Below are 22,500 nucleotides of genomic sequence, written 5' to 3'. Positions count from 1 at the left end.
TAGCGCCCTAGTTTATTTTTTTCCCCAATTTCTGTTTAATGGAGGGAAGATTGTTACTTATTAAACTTACTTATAAAACTTATTTCTAATAACTGATTTATTTTATCTTTGCCATGATGACAGTAAATAATATTTTACTTGATATTGTTCAAGACACTTTTATACAGCTTAAAGTGACATTTAAAGGCTTAACTAGGCTACACACTGATTTAGTGTCCTCCTGTGTGTGTAACTGCTCTATTAGATAGCTGATATATATTGTGGTGTTGATTTGGTGTTTTAGGTGGTCCAGCATGACCCATGTCGTGGCGGCGCCGGTTACTGGAACAGTCTGTTCAGATTTAAGCATTTGGCCACAGGACATTATCTGGCCGCAGAGGTGAGTGAGGTGTGTTCTACAAGCTCGGGATCCTCCCTCAGCTGTTCCCAGATCAGCACTAACCTCTCGCTTTGGGTAGGGAACATCACTAACTTCCTCTAGACCTGCTCTGCCCTAAAAACTGCACTCTGTAAGACTGCGCATGCTTCATTTACAGCCTCTAACCTCACTGGAGCTCAGCTTTTCCCCCTTTGTTTCAAGCCAAATTTGGTCCAATCTTACACTGTGCAGCTTTAATCTGATCTGAGGCACTGCTCTTTGAACACGGAAAGGAAAATGTGAGAAAGGACACTATGACAGAAGTTATTATTGTTCATTTAGCAATAAAAACAGTTGGTAAAATAATCTAAAATAAATGTATTTTTTTATAAATATTGTTTAATTTTTAAATACAGTTAAAATAAGTTCAAATGTTTTTTTTTACCTAATATGATTTGATGTATTTATTTAGTATTTTTTATTTTATATTTTTTAAATTATTGTAATATGTATTTTATTTTAGCTTTATTTTGTTTTAATAAATGTTGGTAAAATAATATAAAGTAAAGAAGTAAAGTTTTTCAATTAAAATGTTCAACACATTTTAATTTGTTTAAAGGACAACAATAACATAATTGCAGCAGTTATTATTGTAAATGCAGTTAAATAAAATAACATGTATATTTTTATTTAATATAATTTAATGTTTTCATTTAGTATTTTTATTTTGTAGTTTTTATATTGTAATATGTATTGTTGGCTTTATTTGATAAAATTTTGGTAAAAATTTGTAAAATAATAAAAGTAAACAATATTTTTATTTATTTATTCAATATATGTATTAAACTGTTTAAATGGCAACAATAACAACATTGCTACAGCTATTATGGTGAAATAAGTTTAAAGAAAATCAGTTTAATATGATTTATTGTTGTTATATGTATTTTTGGCTTTATTTTGTAAGGTCCACCCAGTTGGCCCAATGCCGGTGTCCACTGGTGGATGAAGGTTTAATGCCTGTTCGGTCTTTCCAGTGCACAATGTTCTGACTCCAATTTTAGTATGAGGTGGTTTAGAATATTAATATATTTATCCTCGTTTTATCTGACTCCAATCATAAAACATTAAGAAGATTATATCAATATGTAATTTAGATAAATGTTTGAACCGTTTGTCTTCACTAGTAACTATTACATTGGTTCATTCGGGTGCTCATGTCGCTCAGAGAAATCGCCTCAGCCAAAGGCGTCCCTCACGGTCACACTCCGGTCAGTCTTGAATATTAAACAGAGGTAATTGACTAATACTTTAGATGGCTGCTACCGGCGAGCTCGTTCTAAAATACTTTAGTTAGTCCCACTTAGGTGTACACCTTTGAGTTAAGACAATCATCATTTCTAATTAGAGGTTAGGGCATTAATATAAATGTACCCGACTACTGGACTCTATAGTAACTTTGGTTTTCACAAAGCCCATGGTTTCCCATATGAACTTAATTTAGAATAATATTACCTTTAAACAAAGGTCGGGTACCCAATCTAGGTTAGTCATGCAACACCTTGTTGACCTAGACGGAAGTTATCACCCTTTCCACCTAAGTACACATGAATCAATATCAAGAGTCAGCCGGATCCCTAAAACACAATTAGTGTGCCCAATACTCCATCTCAACTGGATTTTAGTCCGTCTACTGACCTGACGCAAGACGTGCGGAAACAAGGATACGGCGTAATCTACTTGAATTAATAATTACAGAGTGAGCAAAATATGGTCAAACATTACAATTTATTAGTCAGGTAAATGTATTATGTCAATTCAATCAGTCAATTATCAAAGATAAATCCAACATGAAAGATGCATACCTGACTTCAAAAATATACATAACATGGAGCAGGCTCCATGTTATGGGCTGATCTGGTTAGGCAGAATCGCCCTGAGCCTTTCTCAAACCTTACCTTAAATAATCCAAGAATTCCCTCAAGGAAGGGGGTGTGTATAACAAAAGGCATTCACACTTAGTGGAAAAGTCACACCCTTCATAGTGGTTCAAAAGATGCCTGAAGTTATGTATTTATTGTTTTGATTATGTCTATTTCTGAGAGAATGAGACCATTGTACCAATCGCACTGAGACATTTCAAATGATATCAAACATGATAGTTAAAGTCAGTTTGGTTAATCTAGAACATTCAAACATTGAAATGACCATATGTGAGATGGGGTGGATAAAGCCGAGTTTCAGCAGACTCAGATGCAAATGCAGCAGGAACTGTTTTTTCCCGCATTCCCCCCTGCTGGGTTGTGGAGTCAATTAGCTGTTTTCAGCTCATGTTTTGAATTGTCAAAGACATCAAAAATATTTGTAATATTTCAATTCTTACAATTTTAACAAATGTTGGTCAAAAAATATAAAGTAAAGAAGTAAAGGTTTTCAGTTTAAATGTTCAACACATTTTAATTTGTTTAAAGGACAACAATAACATAATTGCAGCAGTTATTATTATAAGTGCAGTTAAATAAAATAACACATATATTTTATTTAACATATTTTAATGCTTTCATTTAGTATTTTTATTTTATAGTTTTTTATATTATTTTTTATTTCTTTATGGCTTTAATTTATTTGATAAAATTTTGCTAAAATAATATTAGGAAGTAAACTTATTTAATTTTTTAAAAGACAAAAATAACAATCACAGTAGTTATTATTGTTCATTAAAACATAATAAATAAACAAAATGTTTTTTTAATTTGAAATGATTTAACGTTGTCATTTATTATTATTTTAGATTATTGTAATATGCATTTTTTGGCTATATACTAGTTAGCACAACAATAACATAATTTTAACAGTTGTTATTGTTTATTAAATAACTTTAAACAGCTAAATAAAATTATATTAACTGAATATGATTTAATGGTTTTATTTTCATTTTAGTTATTAGTATATGTATTTTATGGCTTTATTTTACTTGATTATATGTTGGTTAAATAATAGAAAAATAAAGGTGTTTTTATTATTTGAATACATGTTTTAATAGTTTAAATTGGAATATAACATAATTGCAACAGTTATTATTGTTCATTAAATAATTTAAAACATGATCAAATAAAATATATTTTAAATTGATGTGATTTAATGTTTTCATTTAGTATTTTTTATTTTATTTTATTTATTTATTTTTTACATCAGTGCTTTTTCTTTTCTTTTTTTTTGTCACAATTACCAAATGTATCCAATTGTTTAATGGAGAATAATAACTTGTCAGTGATTACTGGTCTTTAAAAATAGTTTCTGCTACAATCAAAAGCATTTTTAAGAGCGATGAACACCTGTTATTTACAATAGGACCAAAATTTTGCATTTAGTGCACTTGAAGCTTTTCAGAAGGGGAAATACTGTGTTAATGTCAAGTCTTCAAAAAAAAAAAAAGATGAAAAAATCTTGCTATGCAGGTAAACCATGTTCAAAGATCAGGCCCTGACTATCTTGATTAGCTTGTGCCCACAAGTCTATCAGTTTCCTGCTGATTTCTCAGATTTCGTTGCACAATTTAAAGATGTTTTTGGTGTCTTTTTGCATTCACAGGTCAATCCTGACTATGAGGAAGAATCGCAGGAATCCCGTTCATCTGTAAGCAGTCAAATAGCTGTCGTTCTTGTGTTTGTGCTTTTGCTTTGTGTGAAGGCAAATAAACTGTTGGCTGTGTTTCTGTTTCCTGCTTCAGGTGGCAGATTTTTCACCCTTTAACTTCCAGGTACAGTCAATCTCTCAAACGGCTCTCACTACTGTACCTTCATGTTCATCTCAGATGCCTAAATCAAAAGATGCCTCTTATCTTGAAGTTTTGTGCAGCATTGTGCTTTTGTCAAGTGTTTGTGCATTTTGTGCCATTTAAAAATTTCATTTGATTTTCTTTTTAGGCTTTGGTGGTTTTCTTTGGTTCTCATTTAACAAATTATTATAATTATTATTTAAATCTGTAGATACAGTGAGTTATAATTAAAGGGGTGGTCCAGAATTTATTTTAAGGCTTGGTTGTGTTTATAAGATGCAAAGCAATGTGTGCTCATGCTTTACTTTACTTTTTTTTCATCTTACTTTGATTATATACAGCTACTACCGATATCATGAAAACGACATATTTCCTAGTAACGACATATTTCCTAGTTCCTCCAAAGGCCCGCCCTCAAGAGACTCTGATTAGTCAGAAATCATAATGTGCTGTGATTCGTGGATCGGTTCCATGTCACCAGGAATCGTCACGCCTCTGTTAGCATGCGCTTTGCCGTTGTGTAAATACTGTCAGTCAGAGTAGCTGTTAGCTTGAGCCTGAATCAGACAGAAATTGACACAAAGCACACAGCTGAACCTCACGACTGCTCACTAAAATAAAATCTGACAAGTGTCTTTCACATATATTCGGATTATAAGCATGTGTAAGCAATATGAAACGTTCTCATATCTTTTGCAAGTTCGTTATTTGAGATGTAGAATGCAGGGAAAGCATAGCGAGACACTGAAAGCAGCCGCATAGAGAAAGACTGCAGTGCTACTGAAGACAGTGGGTGTTTACAGCGGTGCAAAACAGCATTTTCCCTTGTTTACGTCCTCGCTACGACATACCTTTACCACTAGACACTATGGATGTAATGGATAACAAATTTAACGAATAAAAATACTTACAGGTTGTGGCTCACAATCCACAGCCACTTCAGTTATGGTTGGAGCTGCTCCTTTCTTGAGGAGTTTTTAGCCGACTTCAGAACTAGAAGAGATTTTGGAAGTTCTCCTTTGTCAAATGCTAATTATATGTATTTTTATAATTCTCTGGAACATAATAAAAATAAACTGTAAACACTTCTCTCTGTGTCGTGTCCTTTGGAAGCCCAAATACAGAAACAGAACAAGCTTTCTCTGCTACATTACAGCACTACAGCACCTCTGGCCACGGCCCTTTGCTTCGCAGGGTGTATGCTCATGGTGAATCTGTGTAACTGGATGCGTTTGTGATCTCAGTAGCCTGGTTGTATTTTTTTGTAGTCCCTAAACTTTGTTCGCTGTAGGCTTTGCTAAGCTAACTCTGTAAAAGCCAGTGTCTCCCTTTGCATTGAACTTTGAGCATCTGACGTTCAGAGATGCTGCTTATGTTCACACAGCTACATTACATATCAACTGAAGTGTAAAATATGATATCGTAGTGGACCACCCCTTTTATGGATTATTGATGTGACAGCTTTTGGAATTTTTTATTTTTATTTCAATTTATCATTGTGTTTATGTGCATTTTAAGCCATTTTAAACTTTCATTTGATTTTTTTAATAAATGTTTTTTCATATGTTTATACAGTGGGTTTTAATTTATGTCATATTGATCTGACAGCTTTTTATATATTCAGTTTTATTTACATTTCAATTGATCTTAATGTATTTATGCGTGTTTTGTGCCATTTTAAATTTTCGTTTAATTTCTTTTGGGCTTTGGTTTTATTTGGTTCTCTTTTAGTTAATTAACAATTTTTTAAATATGTATATAGTGCTTTTTATTAATGATTGACAGCTTTTTATATTTTCAATTTTTCATTTCAGTTTATCTTAGTGTATTTATGTTAGTTTTGTGCCGTTTAAAAATTTCATTAGATTTTTTTAGGCTCTGTTTGTTTTATTTGGTTTACAATTATTATTTAATTAATTATTTTTTAAATATGTATATACAGTGATATTAATTAAATTATTAATAGTCTGACAGGTTTTTATATTTTAATTTATTTTCATTTCAATTTATGTTTAAGTATTTGTTTTTTTTTCTTTTGATATGTTTATAATGTTTTAATTAAGTTTTAATAATGGTACTACTTCCTATGCAACTTAAAAAAATGTTGATAATTTCTGTTAACAAGACAATATTTCAGATGTGATTGTCATTATTATTATAAAATTAATCGTATTAATTAATAAATACAAATAATAATAATAATAATAATAATAATAATAATAATAATAATAATAATAATAATAATAATAATAATCATGCATATTGTTATTTATTTTCGTCTTTCAATTACCAAAAACCATCCTTACAATCCCAGCACTTGTTAATTTTACATTGAAAGTAAAATACACAGGTAACAATAAAATACTCAGTTTGAGACCAGAAATGCATACATAAAACATTTACAGACTTGTCTGTTTAATAATATATCATATATTCAGCATATATATTTTTATATAAATCTATAATATTAAATTTATTCGACGTTTTAATGTTTTTAGTTTGTAGGCTGTATTCTTTAACCCTCCACGCGGTGTCGCTGCTGCTGCTGCGGAAAAAGCAGTGTGTGCAGTGCGTCACTGCACCTATAGATGTCACTAGAACACCACTCATTTTAATCACCTGTTGATACAGTAGCGCGCGCCTACTTTGTAAGTTAATCATTATGTTTTCTCATATCAGGCCCTTATGTCAAGTATATTAAACCCTATTGAATGTTTGCGCAGAGTTTCTTTCTAATTAACCAAAAATCAACATTTTTTAGCTTAATTATTGTCTAAAAATGCTGAACCTGTTCATCTTGAAACCACACGTCAAACGGTGAGACAGTTTTCGCGTTCTTCATGTTCTTTCATGTCCTCAGGTGTGAGTGTGTGTGTGTTATTTAAGGTCACACTCAAGAGTTGTTAAGATGTCAGGACTCAAAGATTGTTTGCTGGGGTGAAGGTTTAAGTGTGTGAGCTGAAGAAGTGTGTTTGTGTTGTGTTTTTATCTCTCCTCCAGCTGGACTCTGAACATGAGGCTCTGCGAGCTCGTCTGCGCACGCCCAATGAGAAGGTCATGTACTCACTGGTGTCTGTGCCGGATGGCAATGACATTTCCTCTATATTTGAGCTGGACCCCACCACTCTCAGAGGAGGAGACTCACTCGTGCCCAGGTACACAACAGTAAACACGGTATAACGCTGGGCAGGTATGAAAAGTGCCGGTTCAGAGGTCATACTTAAAATAACCAGTTAAAGTCATAATTATTAACCTGATTATTTATTAACCTAAATAATTAATCCTGAATAATTAATCCTGAATTATTAGCCCCCATATATATATATATATATATATATATATATATATATATATATATATATATATATATATATATAGTGTGTGTGTGTGTGTATATATATATATATATATATATATATATATATATATATATATATATATATATATATATATATATAAACATAATAGTTTCAATAACGCATTTCTAATAACTGCCATGATGACAGCATAAAATATTTGATTAGATTTTTTTTAAGATACTAGCATTTAGCTTAAAGTGACATTTAAAGGCTTAACTTGGTTAATTAGGCAAGTTAGGGTAATTAGGAAATTTTGTTCTGTAGACAATAAAAAAAATTGCTTAAGTGAGCTAATAATATTGACCTTAAAAATTAAAAACAGCTTTTATTCTTGCTGAAAAAAACAAAAAAACAAAAAAGAATTTCTCCAGCAGAAATATTATTAAAGGAAATACTCTGAAAAAAGTAATTGCTCTTTTACAATAATAAAATGTATATAATATTATAATATTTTACTGTGGCATCTGAACCTGAACTGTCTATACAAGGGTAACCTTCGAATTGACTTTGAATTGACTGATACATACTTGTGAAGAAATACACTAACAAATTCTGGGTTCCACGCAATTCCTTCATGTTTTCCCAAAACAAATTGATTGGTAACTTAATTGTTTTTACAAATTTTAGGGGATTGGACATAAAACAATTAAGTTGTGTCAAAAAAAATTGATAATTGTGTTGTTTTCATTTTTGTTTCAAGCTAAAGTCATTTTTGAGTTTGTAGATGAGTGTATTTAAAATATCTAATGTCTTTCTGCCCAAGGTTATATTTTTATTAGGCATAACTTACACAACAATATCTTTTAGACTTATTAGTATCTAGGGTCACACTTTATTTTGATGGTCTGTTTGTTGAATTTAAGATACATTGTATCTACATGCCATCTAAATCTCATTAGATTATAAGTAGACTATTAGATTGAGGTTAGGGTTAGTCCAAGTTGACTGAACTGAACTGAGCTTAAACTCTTAAAACTAAACTACACTGTTTCAATTCACTATGTGAAGCTGCTTTGACACAATCTACATTGTAAATGTGCTATTCAAATAAAGATGTATTGAGTTGAATTGAATTGACATGTTCTTGCAAAGTTTCTTATAGTCAGGTAAATGTCTGATGCAGGAGCAGTATCAACAGATATTAAGCAGACAGTCTACTAATACTCAAGTGGACCATCAAAATAAAGTGTTACCGTATCTCGTAGGCATATTAGAAAAAAAACATATAGACTTTAATGGTGTAGATAGACTTTTCAACAGTGTAACAGAATTAGTAAAGGAAAAAAAAAGAAATTAATAAAATTGAATAGTAAAATATAAAAAATAGGTGTATTTTAAGTTTCTTTAAATGACCCAATGTAAATATCTGTGATTTATTGTTGGAAAGGTGGAAAACAAAAATATTTTGTCTGGTTGACAGAGTTTGAGTGACAGTTTGACTTTTTAGTATTACAAAAATTATATTTGGACAAATAGTATAACCGAATTAGTGGAGAAAAAAAGTGCATTTGACCCCCATTTCCCAGTTTGTTTGACTGTGCTTTGAATCTGGCCCTCACTCTGTTGGAAGAGGTGTGCCAGAGCGCGGTTTGGTTGGGCTTTAGCATGGTATGCTACACTTATAGTGTGATTGCAAAGCGTGCCTGAGTGTGAAACTGAAGACGCAACGTCACTTTTAAGGGACTGTTTTATATGGATTTATTAATCATTCTTACTTTTCAGTAAACGCAAGCTGTCATATTTTAATAAAGATAGAAAACTGCTGCACAATGACTGTCATAAACATATTTGAGCGACATTTATGGATCTGTTCAGCAAAAGATTTGTCTGTGTGTCACTGCATCCAAAATGACTTTAAATAATACAAAACAATATAACTAAAGCAATCTCCACTGTGCTGAGTGAGAGCGCTTCTGTTAAACTGAACAGTAACATCATCAATGACTAAAGCGTGATCAGGCTCGGAAGGTAAAATAGCAACGTGAGTTCAAGACAACCGGGTCTAGTGTGAGTACAGTTTTGAGAACAGAAAAACAGATTGAAACTGTTGAAAATCAGCGTGAACTATGGCATAAACAAGGTGCGAAACCAAAGGGTACTCGTGGGGTCAGATCACAAAGGTCATACGCTGCTGCATTAGCGTTCTCTACCCCAAATACAGCTCGGACTCAAATACAGCTTCAGAACAGATATGAAGTTTTGAGTAATATGGGTGAAGAATCCCCAAATGCAGTTAGACAGAGATCGCATGACTCAGCAATTAACTTTGCTCTGAACAGAGGCTCAAGGCCGACTAGACAGCGGCATTCTGCTCCGATCGCAACAGAGATAAGAACATTGATTGTTGGAGACTCAATAATCAAAAATTTTAGGAGCAGAGATACCATGACATACTGCTTTCCTCATGCTACAGTTTCTGATATAAATAAAGAACTTGAGAACATATTAAGGAAACATGAGACTGCAAAACGGATTATCATCCATGTGGGGAAGAATGATATTCGGAAGGAGCAGTCAGAACTGCTCAAGAGAGATTTCTGTAAGCTTTTGGAAACAGTTGAAAGATTGAAAATTCAGCCGTTCATCAGTGGACCACTCCCTGCAAAAGGGACAAATATGTTTTCAAGGCTCCTTGGTCTAAATGCATGGCTGCAGAAAACATGTAACATGAAAAGACTGAATTTCATCGACAACTTCAATCTCTTCTGGAACCAAAGACAGCTGTTTACATCAGACGGCCTTCATCCAAACAAGCTTGGTGCAAAAGTGCTGAAAGACAACATCCTCTTCTCCCTCCATCATCCATCAGCTGTGTATGCCACTGAACTGAATGACACACACACACCTAGCAAATGTTCGGATGACCACAGGACTTCAAATCAGCTCCTGAGTGGACTTGTGGCTGACGCATCCTACAAGGACAGAGATAACACCACGCAGCCACAACAACCGCCGATAACGGACAAACTGCCGTCTGCACCCTGCACACTGAGCTCAACACAGGCAGACTGTGATGCATCAGAACAGCATCAAGTCTCAGCACTCATTGATGATCCCCAGGAAAACAGCCAGGTAAACATATCTCAGCAGCCAGAAACCCCAGACCCACAGCCTCTGTCACCGGACACGTTCTCATTGTCATCTTGCTCGCCTCTCTTGGATTTTTCAAAAAAGATGGAGGAACTGGTGTGTGCTGGAACTAAACTCTCACACTCCATTGCTGCTAGCCCCCAGTTAGCAACCAAAAGTCAGCAAGCCACACGCCCATCTCTAAGCCCACCTCGCCCTACACCTAGGAAAGGCCTCAGGTCTTTGCGACAGCGCCAGGTCCCAAAAAACACCTCATCTTTAGCTGGTGAACTTAAAAACTGCCATTGATGTGTCTCGGGGGCCTGCTTAGGTAACAGTGTCTTTATCAGATGTTTACAGAACAAGCAGGAACCCAGTGTGTCTGTAGCTTTCTCTACGCAGATATGTGTCTTATTACGTGACAGAAAACCAAAGACTCTTTCAGACCGTATAGCAAATCATTCAAATCTGGTGTCTATTAAATGTATATCTGAGACTTCTGTAGTAAAAACGACTAAAACTGTTAAGTTAGCACTTCTAAACATCAGATCACTCAATAATAAGTCACTTTTAGTCAATGATTTTATCAACACAAATTGCCTTGATTTTATGCTTTTAAATGAAACTTGGCTAGATGACAGTTGTAGTGCAGCAGTTCTGAATGAAGCAGCTCCTTTAAACTTTGAGTTTTTGAGTGTTTGCAGAGCTAATAGGAGAGGTGGAGGCATCGCTGCCCTGTTTAAAGATGTGTATGAATGTAAACAAGTGTCATTTGGTGACTATTTGTCTTTTGAATATCTGAGTATAGCACTAAAAGGGTCTCCACGCATCTTACTGATCATTATCTACAGACCTCCAAAATATTCTCCAGCTTTTATTGATGATTTTACAGAGCTTTTATCAATAGTAACATCTGAATATGATTATTTTAGTATTGCTGGGGATTTTAATATTCACATTGATAATCCAGAAATCAATGCTGCAAAAGAACTGATGACTGTTTTTAACACTTTTGATCTGACTCAGCATGTTCAAGGACCCACACACAATCGCGGACACACTCTTGATCTACTTATAACTAAGGGTTTACACATTTCATCGACTGTTGTTAAGGATGTGGCACTATCTGATCATTTCTGTATTTTCTTTGATATACTGATCACTCCAGCTATTAAAGACAGATCTGTCTCTGTCAGAAAGAGATGCATAAATGAGAACACTAGTGAGCAGTTTATGAAGGCCATATCGCTGGCACCAAGTATATCTGCAGACTCTGTTGATTCTCTCCTTGATTTGTTTAATTCTAAAATTGAAAATGTAATAAATGACATCGCTCCTGTTAAAGTTAGGAAGAGAACTGGCAAAGAGAGAGTCCCTTGGAGAAACTCAAGAGCAGTCCAAATGAAGAAAAGACAATGCAGGAAAGCTGAGCGTATGTGGAGAAAGACGAAACTAGTAGTCCATTATAATATCTATAAAGACAGTCTTCAGGCTTTTAATGTGGAACTAAAAACTGCTAGACAGACTTTCTTTTCAAACCTTATAAACAACAATGTAAATAATGCTCGCACACTCTTTGCAACAGTAGAGAGGCTCACAAACCCCCCCAGTCGGATTCCCAGTGAGCTACTCTCTGTAAGCAAATGTAATGAATTTGCTAATTTCTTTACTGATAAGATCAATAATATCAGAAAGGCAATCAGCTCATCCAATCAGCCAAGTTGTGTCGATATCAAACAAACTCAACCACAACTTGAGAAGTCAGACATTATGTCTGATTTCATGGCAATTAACGGTAAAATCTTAGAAGAGATGGTGCAAATTATAAAAACATCAACCTGCAGTCTTGACACGCTCCCCACATCATTCTTCAAAACGGTGTTTACCTGTTTAGAAATGGATCTCCTAAAAGTGGTAAATGATTCACTTCTCTCAGGGATTTTTCCAAACTCACTTAAAACTGCAGTTGTTAAACCCCTCTTGAAGAAGAGCAACCTGGATAACACCCTATTGAGCAATTACAGGCCAATCTCAAATCTCCCTTTCATTGGCAAAATCATTGAAAAAGTTGTTTTTAACCAGGTTAACAAGTTCTTAAACTTCAAGGGGTGTTTAGATAATTTTCAATCTGGTTTCAGAGCACATCACAGTACAGAGAGCGCTCTTATAAAGATAATCAATGATATACGTCTAAACACAGATTCAGGTAAAATAACAGTGTTGGTATTGCTCGATCTCAGTGCTGCATTTGACACTGTCGATCACAGCATACTTCTGGATAGGCTGGAAAACTGGGTTGGGCTGTCTGGGACAGTCCTCAAATGGTTCAGATCTTACCTTGAAGGGAGAGGTTACTATGTCAGTATAGGTGATCATAGGTCGAGGTGGACACCCATGACATGTGGAGTCCCACAAGGCTCGATTCTGGCACCTCTCCTGTTCAACCTTTACATGCTCCCTCTGAGCCAAATAATGAGAAAGAATCAAATCTCCTACCACAGCTATGCTGATGACACTCAGATCTACCTAGCCTTACTGCCTAATGACTACAGCCCCATTGACACCCTCTGCCAATGTATTGATGAAATTAAAAATTGGATGTGCCAAAACTTTCTTCAGTTAAACAAAGAGAAAACTGAAGTCATTGCGTTTGGGAACAGAGATGAGGTTCTCAAGGTGAATGCGTACCTAGGCTCTAAAGGTCAAACGACAAAAAATAAGGTCAAGAATCTTGGTGTGACTCTTGAGTCAGATCTGAGTTTCAACAGTCATGTCAAAGCAGTCAGTAAATCAGCATACTATCACCTCAAAAACATAGCAAGAATCAGATTCTTTGTTTCTAGTGAAGATTTAGAGAAACTTGTTCATGCTTTTATCAGCAGCAGGGTGGATTACTGTAATGGACTCCTCACTGGCCTTCCCAAAAAGACAGTCAGACACTTGCAGCTCATTCAGAATGCTGCAGCCAGAATTCTGACCAGAAGCAGGAAATCAGAGCACATCACACCTGTCCTCATTTCTCTACACTGGCTGCCAGTTACATTCAGAATAGATTTTAAAGTATTATTACTGGTCTATAAATCACTAAATGGCCAAGGACCTCAATACATTACAGATATGCTCACTGAATACAAACCTAACAGATCACTCAGATCTTTAGGATCATATAAACTAGAAGTTCCAAGAGTTCAGTCTAAGCAGGGTGAATCTGCCTTCAGCCACTACGCCCCTTGCTGCTGGAATCAGCTTCCAGAAATGATCAGATGTGCTCCAACATTAGGCACATTCAAATCAAGACTGAAAACACATCTGTTTAGCTGTGCCTTTACTGAATGAGCACTGTGCTGCGTCCGACAGATCGCACTATTATGTTTTTCGTTTTCTTTTTCATTCTTTTATAACCTATTTTAACTAATTTTAATTTGTTTTTATCTGTTTTTAATAATTTTTATTGTCTGCATTTTATTTTCCTAAACTTGTCTTTTTTATTCCTGTTTATGTAAAGCACTTTGAATTGCCACTGTGTATGAAATGTGCTATATAAATAAACTTGCCTTGCCTTGCCTTGCCTTACAGCCTTAGTCAAATACAAGCATCTCTGACATATTGTTATAGGAAAACTGTAAATTATTTTGTCAGGTGACAAAGTTTGATTGGCAGTTTTCTAATCATTAACTCTACAGAAGTCTGATATTCCTGTTTATGAAGAGTTCAGACAACACACACACATATACTCTTTCTCTCTCTCACACACACACACACACACACACACACACACACACACACACACACACACACACTGTAGATACAAGTCTGTTTCTCCGATTTACCCTTATTCTACTGCCTGAGAAGTGAAATATGATCAGACTTCAGATTTTACCTGTGGCTGATCGCCAGCAGCAGATAGTGCTGACTTCAGGCATGCAGGATATTTCAATCGGGTAGTAAACAACTCTTAATTACCAGGAAGAGAAGACTGACAAGTTTATCAGACTGATATGGCTGAAGTCACCGAAGAAGATGCAGTTTTGCATATGTATGTTTTTCCTTTACGTAAAGTATAACCTTCATCTCATGCACTCAAAACAATGTTGCTTTACTTGTCTAAAATTAGATAAAACAGTGCCTTATAAATGTCTGACACTTTATTTATTTTATGGTCAATTCACTTAATTTTGTTTTAAAAAAAGAGAAAAAAAAAACAAGCTAAATGAATTATTTTGTATTGGGACTACATGATTATTTTTTTTAGCTTAACTAACTGGCTGGTTTACTATAGTTCCCGGCATGCATAAACAATAATTATAATCCTTAGTGTTTTAAGTAAAGCCTTCTAAGAGTTTAAGCTTTGTTTATTTTGGAGCTTGAGAAGAGTTTTAGTATAGTTTTGAGGTGTTACCGCTGCACTCATGTTTATTAACAACAGTTATGATCCTTGCTTCACCCTGTGTGTAATAACTGCTAACTGTGCTCAGTCTCTTTTTACTTGCCCAGTCCATATGTTAAAAACCATACAATGTTAAAAAAGAAACATAAACAGTATCTCTTTTTTTGCCACTTCTTGGGCAATTAATTGAATATGTTTTTTTTTTTTGCCAAACTACAAGTCTTTCTCTAGAAACAAAATATTCTAAGGAATTCTCTGAAAATTGTCTTTCTTAGTTGAACGCTGAAAATGGCACAGGAAGGCTAAAATATTGCTTTTAACGAGTGCTGCGCGATATTGGAAAAACGTAACTTTGTGATATCTCGTTATTCTGCGATTATATATTGCGGTATGAATACAATTTCTCCAGATGACTTAAATTTGCAGTAGGTGATTGTCTTCAGAAGCATTTTTTGTTGTGCTGGTTGAAAGTCTATTCACAGTCTATAAGTAATGATTAAAGTAAATGATCCAAATGTATTTATATGTATTTTTATATTTTGGGTATAAAACTAAAAAAATGTTCATTCAATTAAATAGAGTCGGGCCGACATCTCTCATAATTCTGATAAGTAGCCCAATCTGTCTGTCAGCAAATGCAGATTTGAACAACTGCACAGCCGTTTGTACACAGCTTCGCCAACCGCCGCGCATTCACGAGAGAGCGCATGTGCGCAATCGGTAAAAACCTGCTGAATCAAAACTTTTTAAAAACTTGAATTAATATTGGAGTTACCTTTGCACGCTGGAGAAAGGACGACAACGGCTGAAGGATTTCTCTTAGACGGATAATGTTCTGTTTTAAAACTTTTGTTTTAGCTTCACGCAAAGCTGACGTAATGTTAAATGTTGTTGTTACAAATGGGTCATATCTTCACAGAAGTGTTGTTCAGCCACTAAAATCTTCTGATGAAAGATTGATAAAACTATTTTCAGTTTCATAAATGACCTTTTACAGCATCTATAATGTGGATTTTAATTAGTTTAACAACAAAACACAAGTAAATAGCGCTATTCCGCCTAGTCTCTCCCTAAATTGTTTACCATGCAACTCTAAATGTTTGCTCTGAAATAGCATGTCAGTTTGGTTTGCTCGCCGCCAGACAAGCACTAGTAGCTTTTAAAACATGAGAGAGGGTTCTTTTGCTGTGCTCGTGTTTAAGGAGGCGTGGCTCTAGACGGCAGGGGAAGGACTGTGATTCAGAGATTTATGCTAAGCTGTTAGCATTGTGGAAGATCACCTACAGCAACTTTAAATATCTCTATTTGTAAAGAATTAATACTTTTCAAAAGATTGGGCTGATTTTGTACAGGAGTGCATCTGCAGAAAAAAAAAAAAAAAAAAAAAAAATATATATATATATATATATATATATATATATATATATATATATATATATATATATATATATATATATATATATATATATATATAAAAACAGTAAAAAGTTCCAGCTGGACCCGTTGGCATTTTTATGTGGAGTTTGCATGTTCTCTCCATGTTCGCGTGGGTTTCCTTATTGTTTAAATAAGGAGTAGCAGTATTCAGTTTATACAGGAATTGAATAATCAAATGTAAAATACTGTAAAGTGGCAGTGCGGTGGCACAGTGGCTAGCGCTGTCGCCTCACAGCAAGAAGGTCACTGGTTCGAGCCTCAGCTGAGTCAGCTGGCATTTCTGTGTGGAGTTTGCATGTTCTCCCCTTGTTTGCGTGGGTTTCCTCCGAATGCTCCGGTTTCCCCTACAGTCCAAAGACATGCACTATAGGTGAATTGAATAAGCTAAATTGTCCTTAGTGTATGTGTGTAAATGAGTGTATGGATGTTTCCCAGTGATAGGTTGCAGCTGGAAGGGCATTCACTGCGTAAAAGATATATGCATGCTGCAAATAATTCAATAAAAGTAATCTTAATATTAAAGGAAATATTAAAGTTACAAATGGTGCAATTTATTAGACGGGGATGCTTTTAAAATCCACATAGTCACAGGCCTCAAAAACATATGCAAATTATAAATTATCATCCAGACTCAACATTGCATATCTTTTTGCAAATGATCACATTGCGATATCAATGCTGAATCAATATATTGTGGAGCCCTACTGTTTTTAATTGTATGTATTTTTTTTTTTAGCCAATTATTTAAAGTTGTCTTTCAGTTCTTTTAAATGTAACTTCCACAAACTGGAAATGCTGCTCTTTTCTTTTCTTTTTTTTAATGCGTGATGTCTGGCACATCTTTTTTTGTTGTTTGTTGGTTGGTCTCTTTTCTCAATGATTCATGTGTGACTGAACAAGCGAGGGATGCAAACTTGGAAAAGCACACAAAAGTGATCACATGTCTCCTCACTCTCAGTCACATTCTTTTTGTCCTGAAGGGTGGAGCTGTGCACGTGTTGCACTGTGTGTTTGTGTTTGATACCTGCAGATTGTGACTGGTCCTTCTTAAAATAGCCAGGAAAGTCCCGAGTGGGTGCGGAGGCCGGAAACCAGGGTGACCGTGCACTTTGCCAGCGTTCATATCTTTCTTTCCATGCTGTTGAAACATGTTGTTAAAACAGAAGCCAGATGTTGCGTAACCACCCACCCCCAGATTCCCTTATTTATAGCAATCAGTTGGAAAGGGCTTTTATGAAGTAATCTTGCTTACTGCTTAAGTTGGAGAAATTCAGGTTTGGGGTTTATGCAGTGACTTGCATGAGAATGTGGCCAGGTTATTTTAATCTCAATATAAGACATACAGTACAGTACTGTATGTGTATGTATTACAGTTCATTATGACTTTATTTTCATGGCATCTTCTTTTGTTCTTTCAAATTATATTTGATTTACATGTTAAGTTTTTTCTATTCCTAATTATTCCTATTATTATTATTATTATTATTATTATTATTATTATTATTATATTTATTCATTATTAAAATGATTCATATTGATTTTATGAAATATGGAAATATGATTCATATTTTCTCACAGTAATGATTTACATTATTTTTTTATGGCATTTTAATTTTTTTAATTCAAATTATTGTTGATTTACATTTAAAGGTTTTTTTCCTGTTCTGATTATAATATTAAAATAAGTAAAATTATTATTTGTATTAATTTTGCATTAAAATTATTAATGTTGATTTATTTATTTTTTAAATTTAGGACAATCACATTTTCTCCCAGTAATGATTTTTATTATTTTCATGTTATTTTCTTTTGTTTTTTCAAATTATTGTTGATTTACATTTTATTTTTTATTCATAATTACAATATTTAAATAAATAAAATTATTAATTGCAATCGTTTCTCATTAAAATGATTCATGTTAAGTTATTTAATTTGTTTTAAAATAAGGACTGTCAAGTTCTCCCAGTAGTGATTTTCATTATTTTAATGACATTTTCTTTTGTTCATTCAAAATATATCAATTCCACCCCCCACCCCCATTTCTAATTATGATATTGAAATAAATAACATTATTAATTGTATTATTTTGCCATTAAAATACTTCTTGTTGACATATGTAATTTGTTTTAAAATGTAGGATTATCAGATTTTGTCCCAGTAATGATTTTAAATATTTTTATGGCATTTTCTTTTGTTCTTTTAAATTATTACTGATTTCTCTTCCTAATTATGATATTCAAATCAATAAAATTATTATTTGCATTCATTTTGCATTAAACTCATTATTCATTAATTTTCCTTTGACTTAATCCCTTTGTTCATCAGGGGTCACCACAGTGGAATAAACTACCATTAAATTGATCAATGTTGACTGAAATTTTTTATTTTGTATTGTCAATTTTTCTCCTAGTAATGGTTTTTATTATTTTTATGGCATTTTCCATTTGTTTGTTCGATTTTTTTTTTTTCTATTGCTTTCAAATGTAAGTTTTTTTTCTATTCCTAATTATGAGATTCAAATGAATTATTAAATATAATAATAATAATAATAATAATAATAATAATAATAAATATTGTATTTTGTCTTTAAAATGATTCATGTTGACTTGTTTTAGTTTTTTTTTCCAACAATGATTTGCATTATTTAATTTGCTTTGCCTATTAATTTTATAATCAAAATACTAATATTATTTAATAATATTTCAAAATGAGCTGGTGCAAACTTATTTTGGATATTACACATATTTGCAGATATATAATATGATTTTTAAAGTCCTAAATCAACCCAATTATCAAAATATATCTTTTTATTCTCATAATAATTTTTTGTAATTTGTTTGCAATACTTTAGGTTTATTTTTTCCCTATTAATAATTATTATCATAATTTATAATTTCCCCATATATTGTGGCCTAAATCAATAATTAAAATGCATTTTTTTCACCTAATATTTGCAGACTTTAATGTCATAATCTTAAATATCCTAAAAATGTAACTACCTATTACATTTTTCTTTTTTATTTATTTATTTTGGTGATATTTAATGTACACAGTGAACAGTTATATGAGCAGAAAGTCATGACAGCATACAGTATATTCTCATTATTTTAAATTATTTTAATAAGGTATTCCAGTTTCAGCTTATATTTTTGTCATACACATTTTAACTTCATGATTTAAGTCAGATTAATTTAATATTAAAATCTGTAAATAGGTTGATTCAACTTTAAAAAATTAACGCTGCAACATTTTTTAGTGCACACACTTTTTTTGCCATTTTGTTTTTAGTTAGATGTAGTCTTGATTCATGTGCATGAGCCGATTATATCAGAGTGATTGATGTTTGTTTGTGTATCTCAAATCAATAGCTGTATTTCTTTATATATTCAGCCTATGGGCTTTTGAACACATCCATCGATTACACTTATATGCTTTCAATGGGTTTCCACACAGCACTAATCTGCTGACAGGTATGGTCATATCTGTGACCAGCTAAACTGCGGCATTATTATTATTATTACATAGGCATGTCCTGTGAATGCATGTGAGAAACACCATGTTTTAGTTTGAAAGAGGATTTTCAAAGTCACAACTTTAATTGTGACCTTAAATGGCCTTCTTGCAGCACAGGAGGCCTGTAGATGCGACTAATTAGCCAAAGGGGGCACATGAACACACGCTCATACACACAAAGGTAAGCCTGTTAGTCACATAGGCGATTATGCAACCGTGCCAGGAATACAGCCGGTGTCTGATGACCACTTGTGCCCTGTCAAAAGCATGTGTCTGACTGAGTGTGTTTATGTGTGTGCATGTGCCCAGTTTGACTTCCTGTGGTGCGTGTGTGTGTGTGCATGTGTTTAATGGTATAAATGTGTGTCCTTTGAGGAGCATGTGAACTTGATAGCTTTTGGGCTATGCTGAATGAAGCGCAAATTTAATTATTATTTAAGAAAAACGGACCTTCAAATGTATCTGAGACAGATCTAGATCACAGTGTCTACAGCAAAAATGATATATTTCTAAAATAAGCTTCTCTTATGTGAATCTGAAAGCTAATAGATGCTATATAATGTGGGTTTAGTCAAAAAAAGCTACCTTAATTGTTAGATTTATTTATTTATTTTTGCATTTATTTAATTTTATATTACACGTTCACACTTAGCTGATTTAATATTGGTCTCTTGGTTTGTTTGCTATGTTGGGATATGTTAAAAAAATATGATTAGTGTTCACACTGTCATTTTTTAAGTATGCATCCTGTAAGAATCATGTATGTTTTGATGAGTTCACAATTAGCTGGTCTGCTTTATTTTTTCTTGTCTGGGTTGGTCCACAATAAAGAAAACAGTATAATTGCTTCTGCTTAGCATTCACACTTTTTTTTTCGAAGTTTAAATCCAGTCAGAATTGTGGGATTTCTGATGTGTTCACACTTGGCAGGTTTAGTTGGTGGCTCTTGGTTCATTTGGTCTGGACTAGGGCAGCACAATATTGGAAATAAATTACATTGGGGAATTTAGACTGTCTGCAAAATAAATCTTGATATGGATATCATTTAACAAAATTACTATTTGGAAAGAATTTTAGATTTTAGGATTGTTTTGTTTTGGAGCATCTGCCTAAAATATAATCAACAAGGTCTCACTTTACAATAAGGTTCATTAGTTAATGTTAATTAATGCATTTACCAACATGAACAAACAATAAACCATACATTTACTTCTGTATTTGTTCATGTTAGTTAACGTAAGTTAATGAAAATACAGTAGTTCATTGTTAGTTCATGTTAACTCATGGTGCATTAACTAATGTTAACAAGCATGGACTTGGATGTTAATAATTAATTTGTAAATGTTCAATTATGGTTAATAAATGCTGTAAATGCTTTGTTCATGATTAGTTTATGTTAGTAAATGCATTAACTAATGAACCTTATTGTAAAGTGTTACCATAAACAAATTACAAGTACATATGAAAACATTTAAATAAAGATAAATGAAATATGTAAAACAACACTGAATAGCCTTCATTGTTTAAATAATGAATACAATACAGTTTTGGGGTGACACGATGGCTCAATGGTTAGCACTGTCGCCTCACAGCAAGAAGATCCCTGGTTCGAGTCTTGCATCAGACCGTCCCGCTGTCTGTGAAAGGAGCCTGCAGCAGCTTGAAGATCTGGTGATAAAGGGAGAGTGAAGAATTTAGCTATGTTTCTATCCACCTTATCTTATGAACATTTTGGATATGCGGATAACAAAAAATATTAATGGAAATGCCAAGATAAGCCCCGGCTGGGTCATTTGGCATTTTTTTTTTAGAGATTGCATGTTCTCCCTGTGTTGGCGTGAGTTTTCTCTGGGTGCTCTTGTTTTCCCCCATAGTTCAAAGACATGCTATAGGTGAATTGAAGAAGCTAAATTGGCCAATGAGAATGAGTGTGTATGGATGTTTCCCAGTACTGGGGTGCAGCTGGAAGGACATCTGCTTTGTAAAACATATGCTGGATTGTTGGTCTATTTCGTCTATGTGGTAACCTGTGATGAATAAAGGGACTAAGCTGAAGAAAAAAAAAATGTATAAGTGATTACATTTTTTGTTAAAGCTTTTAATTTTATGACGTCTTGGTTTAAATTTGGATGAAACCTTACACAGTCACAGGTCTTATAAAACACATTTAAAAGAAAATCCTTCATGCTATTATGACCAAACAAATCGCAGGTTCTGAACTGTGGTGACTGGTTATTATAATCCCATCTCAACATTGCAGATGCAACTATAGGTTCACTAATAGCTGGTTTAGGGCGTACTCACACTATGTGCTGTTGCCTTGAACCGGGCTGTAGCACGCTTGTTCCCCCTCCCCTCTCCCCCGACGGCCCACACTCACATTACATTCAGGCCTGGGCACACTTGCGTCATCGATGATGTGCTGTTCAGTAATCACTTGTCACCTGACAGTGCTCAGCACAGTGGAGATTTCTTTAGTTATATCGTTTTAGTGGTTTGGGATGCGGTGACACACAGTCAAATATTTGGCCGAACAGATCCGCCACTTTTAACGCTTATAAATAACCATCAAGTCCTCGTGCTGCAGGAATGATGAGGTTTG

The 22,500-nt window shown here is 33.8% G+C and overlaps 1 protein-coding gene and 1 long non-coding RNA gene across 51 annotated transcripts in view; both read left to right on the top strand.

Moving 5' to 3' along the window:
- Positions 1-22,500, top strand: part of itpr1b (inositol 1,4,5-trisphosphate receptor, type 1b) — a 246,205-nt gene that overhangs the window by 49,941 nt on the left and 173,764 nt on the right. For 17 of the 50 annotated variants that reach the window (XR_015502787.1, XM_087273987.1, XM_087273981.1 and 14 more), the window contains exons 10-13: positions 284-454; positions 3,947-3,991; positions 4,086-4,115; positions 7,134-7,288. Coding sequence is in view for 44 of the 50 variants with exons in the window: in XM_087273987.1 (XP_087130113.1) it covers positions 284-454; positions 3,947-3,991; positions 4,086-4,115; positions 7,134-7,288 (401 nt within the window). In the remaining 6 variants the exon portion in view is untranslated. The remainder of the gene's footprint in view (positions 1-283; positions 455-3,946; positions 3,992-4,085; positions 4,116-7,133; positions 7,289-22,500) is intronic. The other 33 variants (XR_015502790.1, XR_015502791.1, XM_087274001.1 and 30 more) reach the window with 4 other exon arrangements.
- On the top strand, positions 7,692-16,314 carry LOC147841851 (uncharacterized). The gene is made up of 3 exons (XR_015502833.1): positions 7,692-9,508; positions 14,138-15,528; positions 15,772-16,314. It is a non-coding gene; the product is annotated as an uncharacterized LOC147841851 (long non-coding RNA).

Source organism: Danio rerio, chromosome 11, assembly GCF_052040795.2.
Source record: "Danio rerio strain M-AB ecotype USA chromosome 11, GRCz13ab, whole genome shotgun sequence".
Lineage (NCBI taxonomy): Eukaryota > Metazoa > Chordata > Actinopteri > Cypriniformes > Danionidae > Danio > Danio rerio.
Note: the sequence above shows the minus strand (reverse complement) of the source record. Positions and strands in the feature narration are given on the sequence as shown.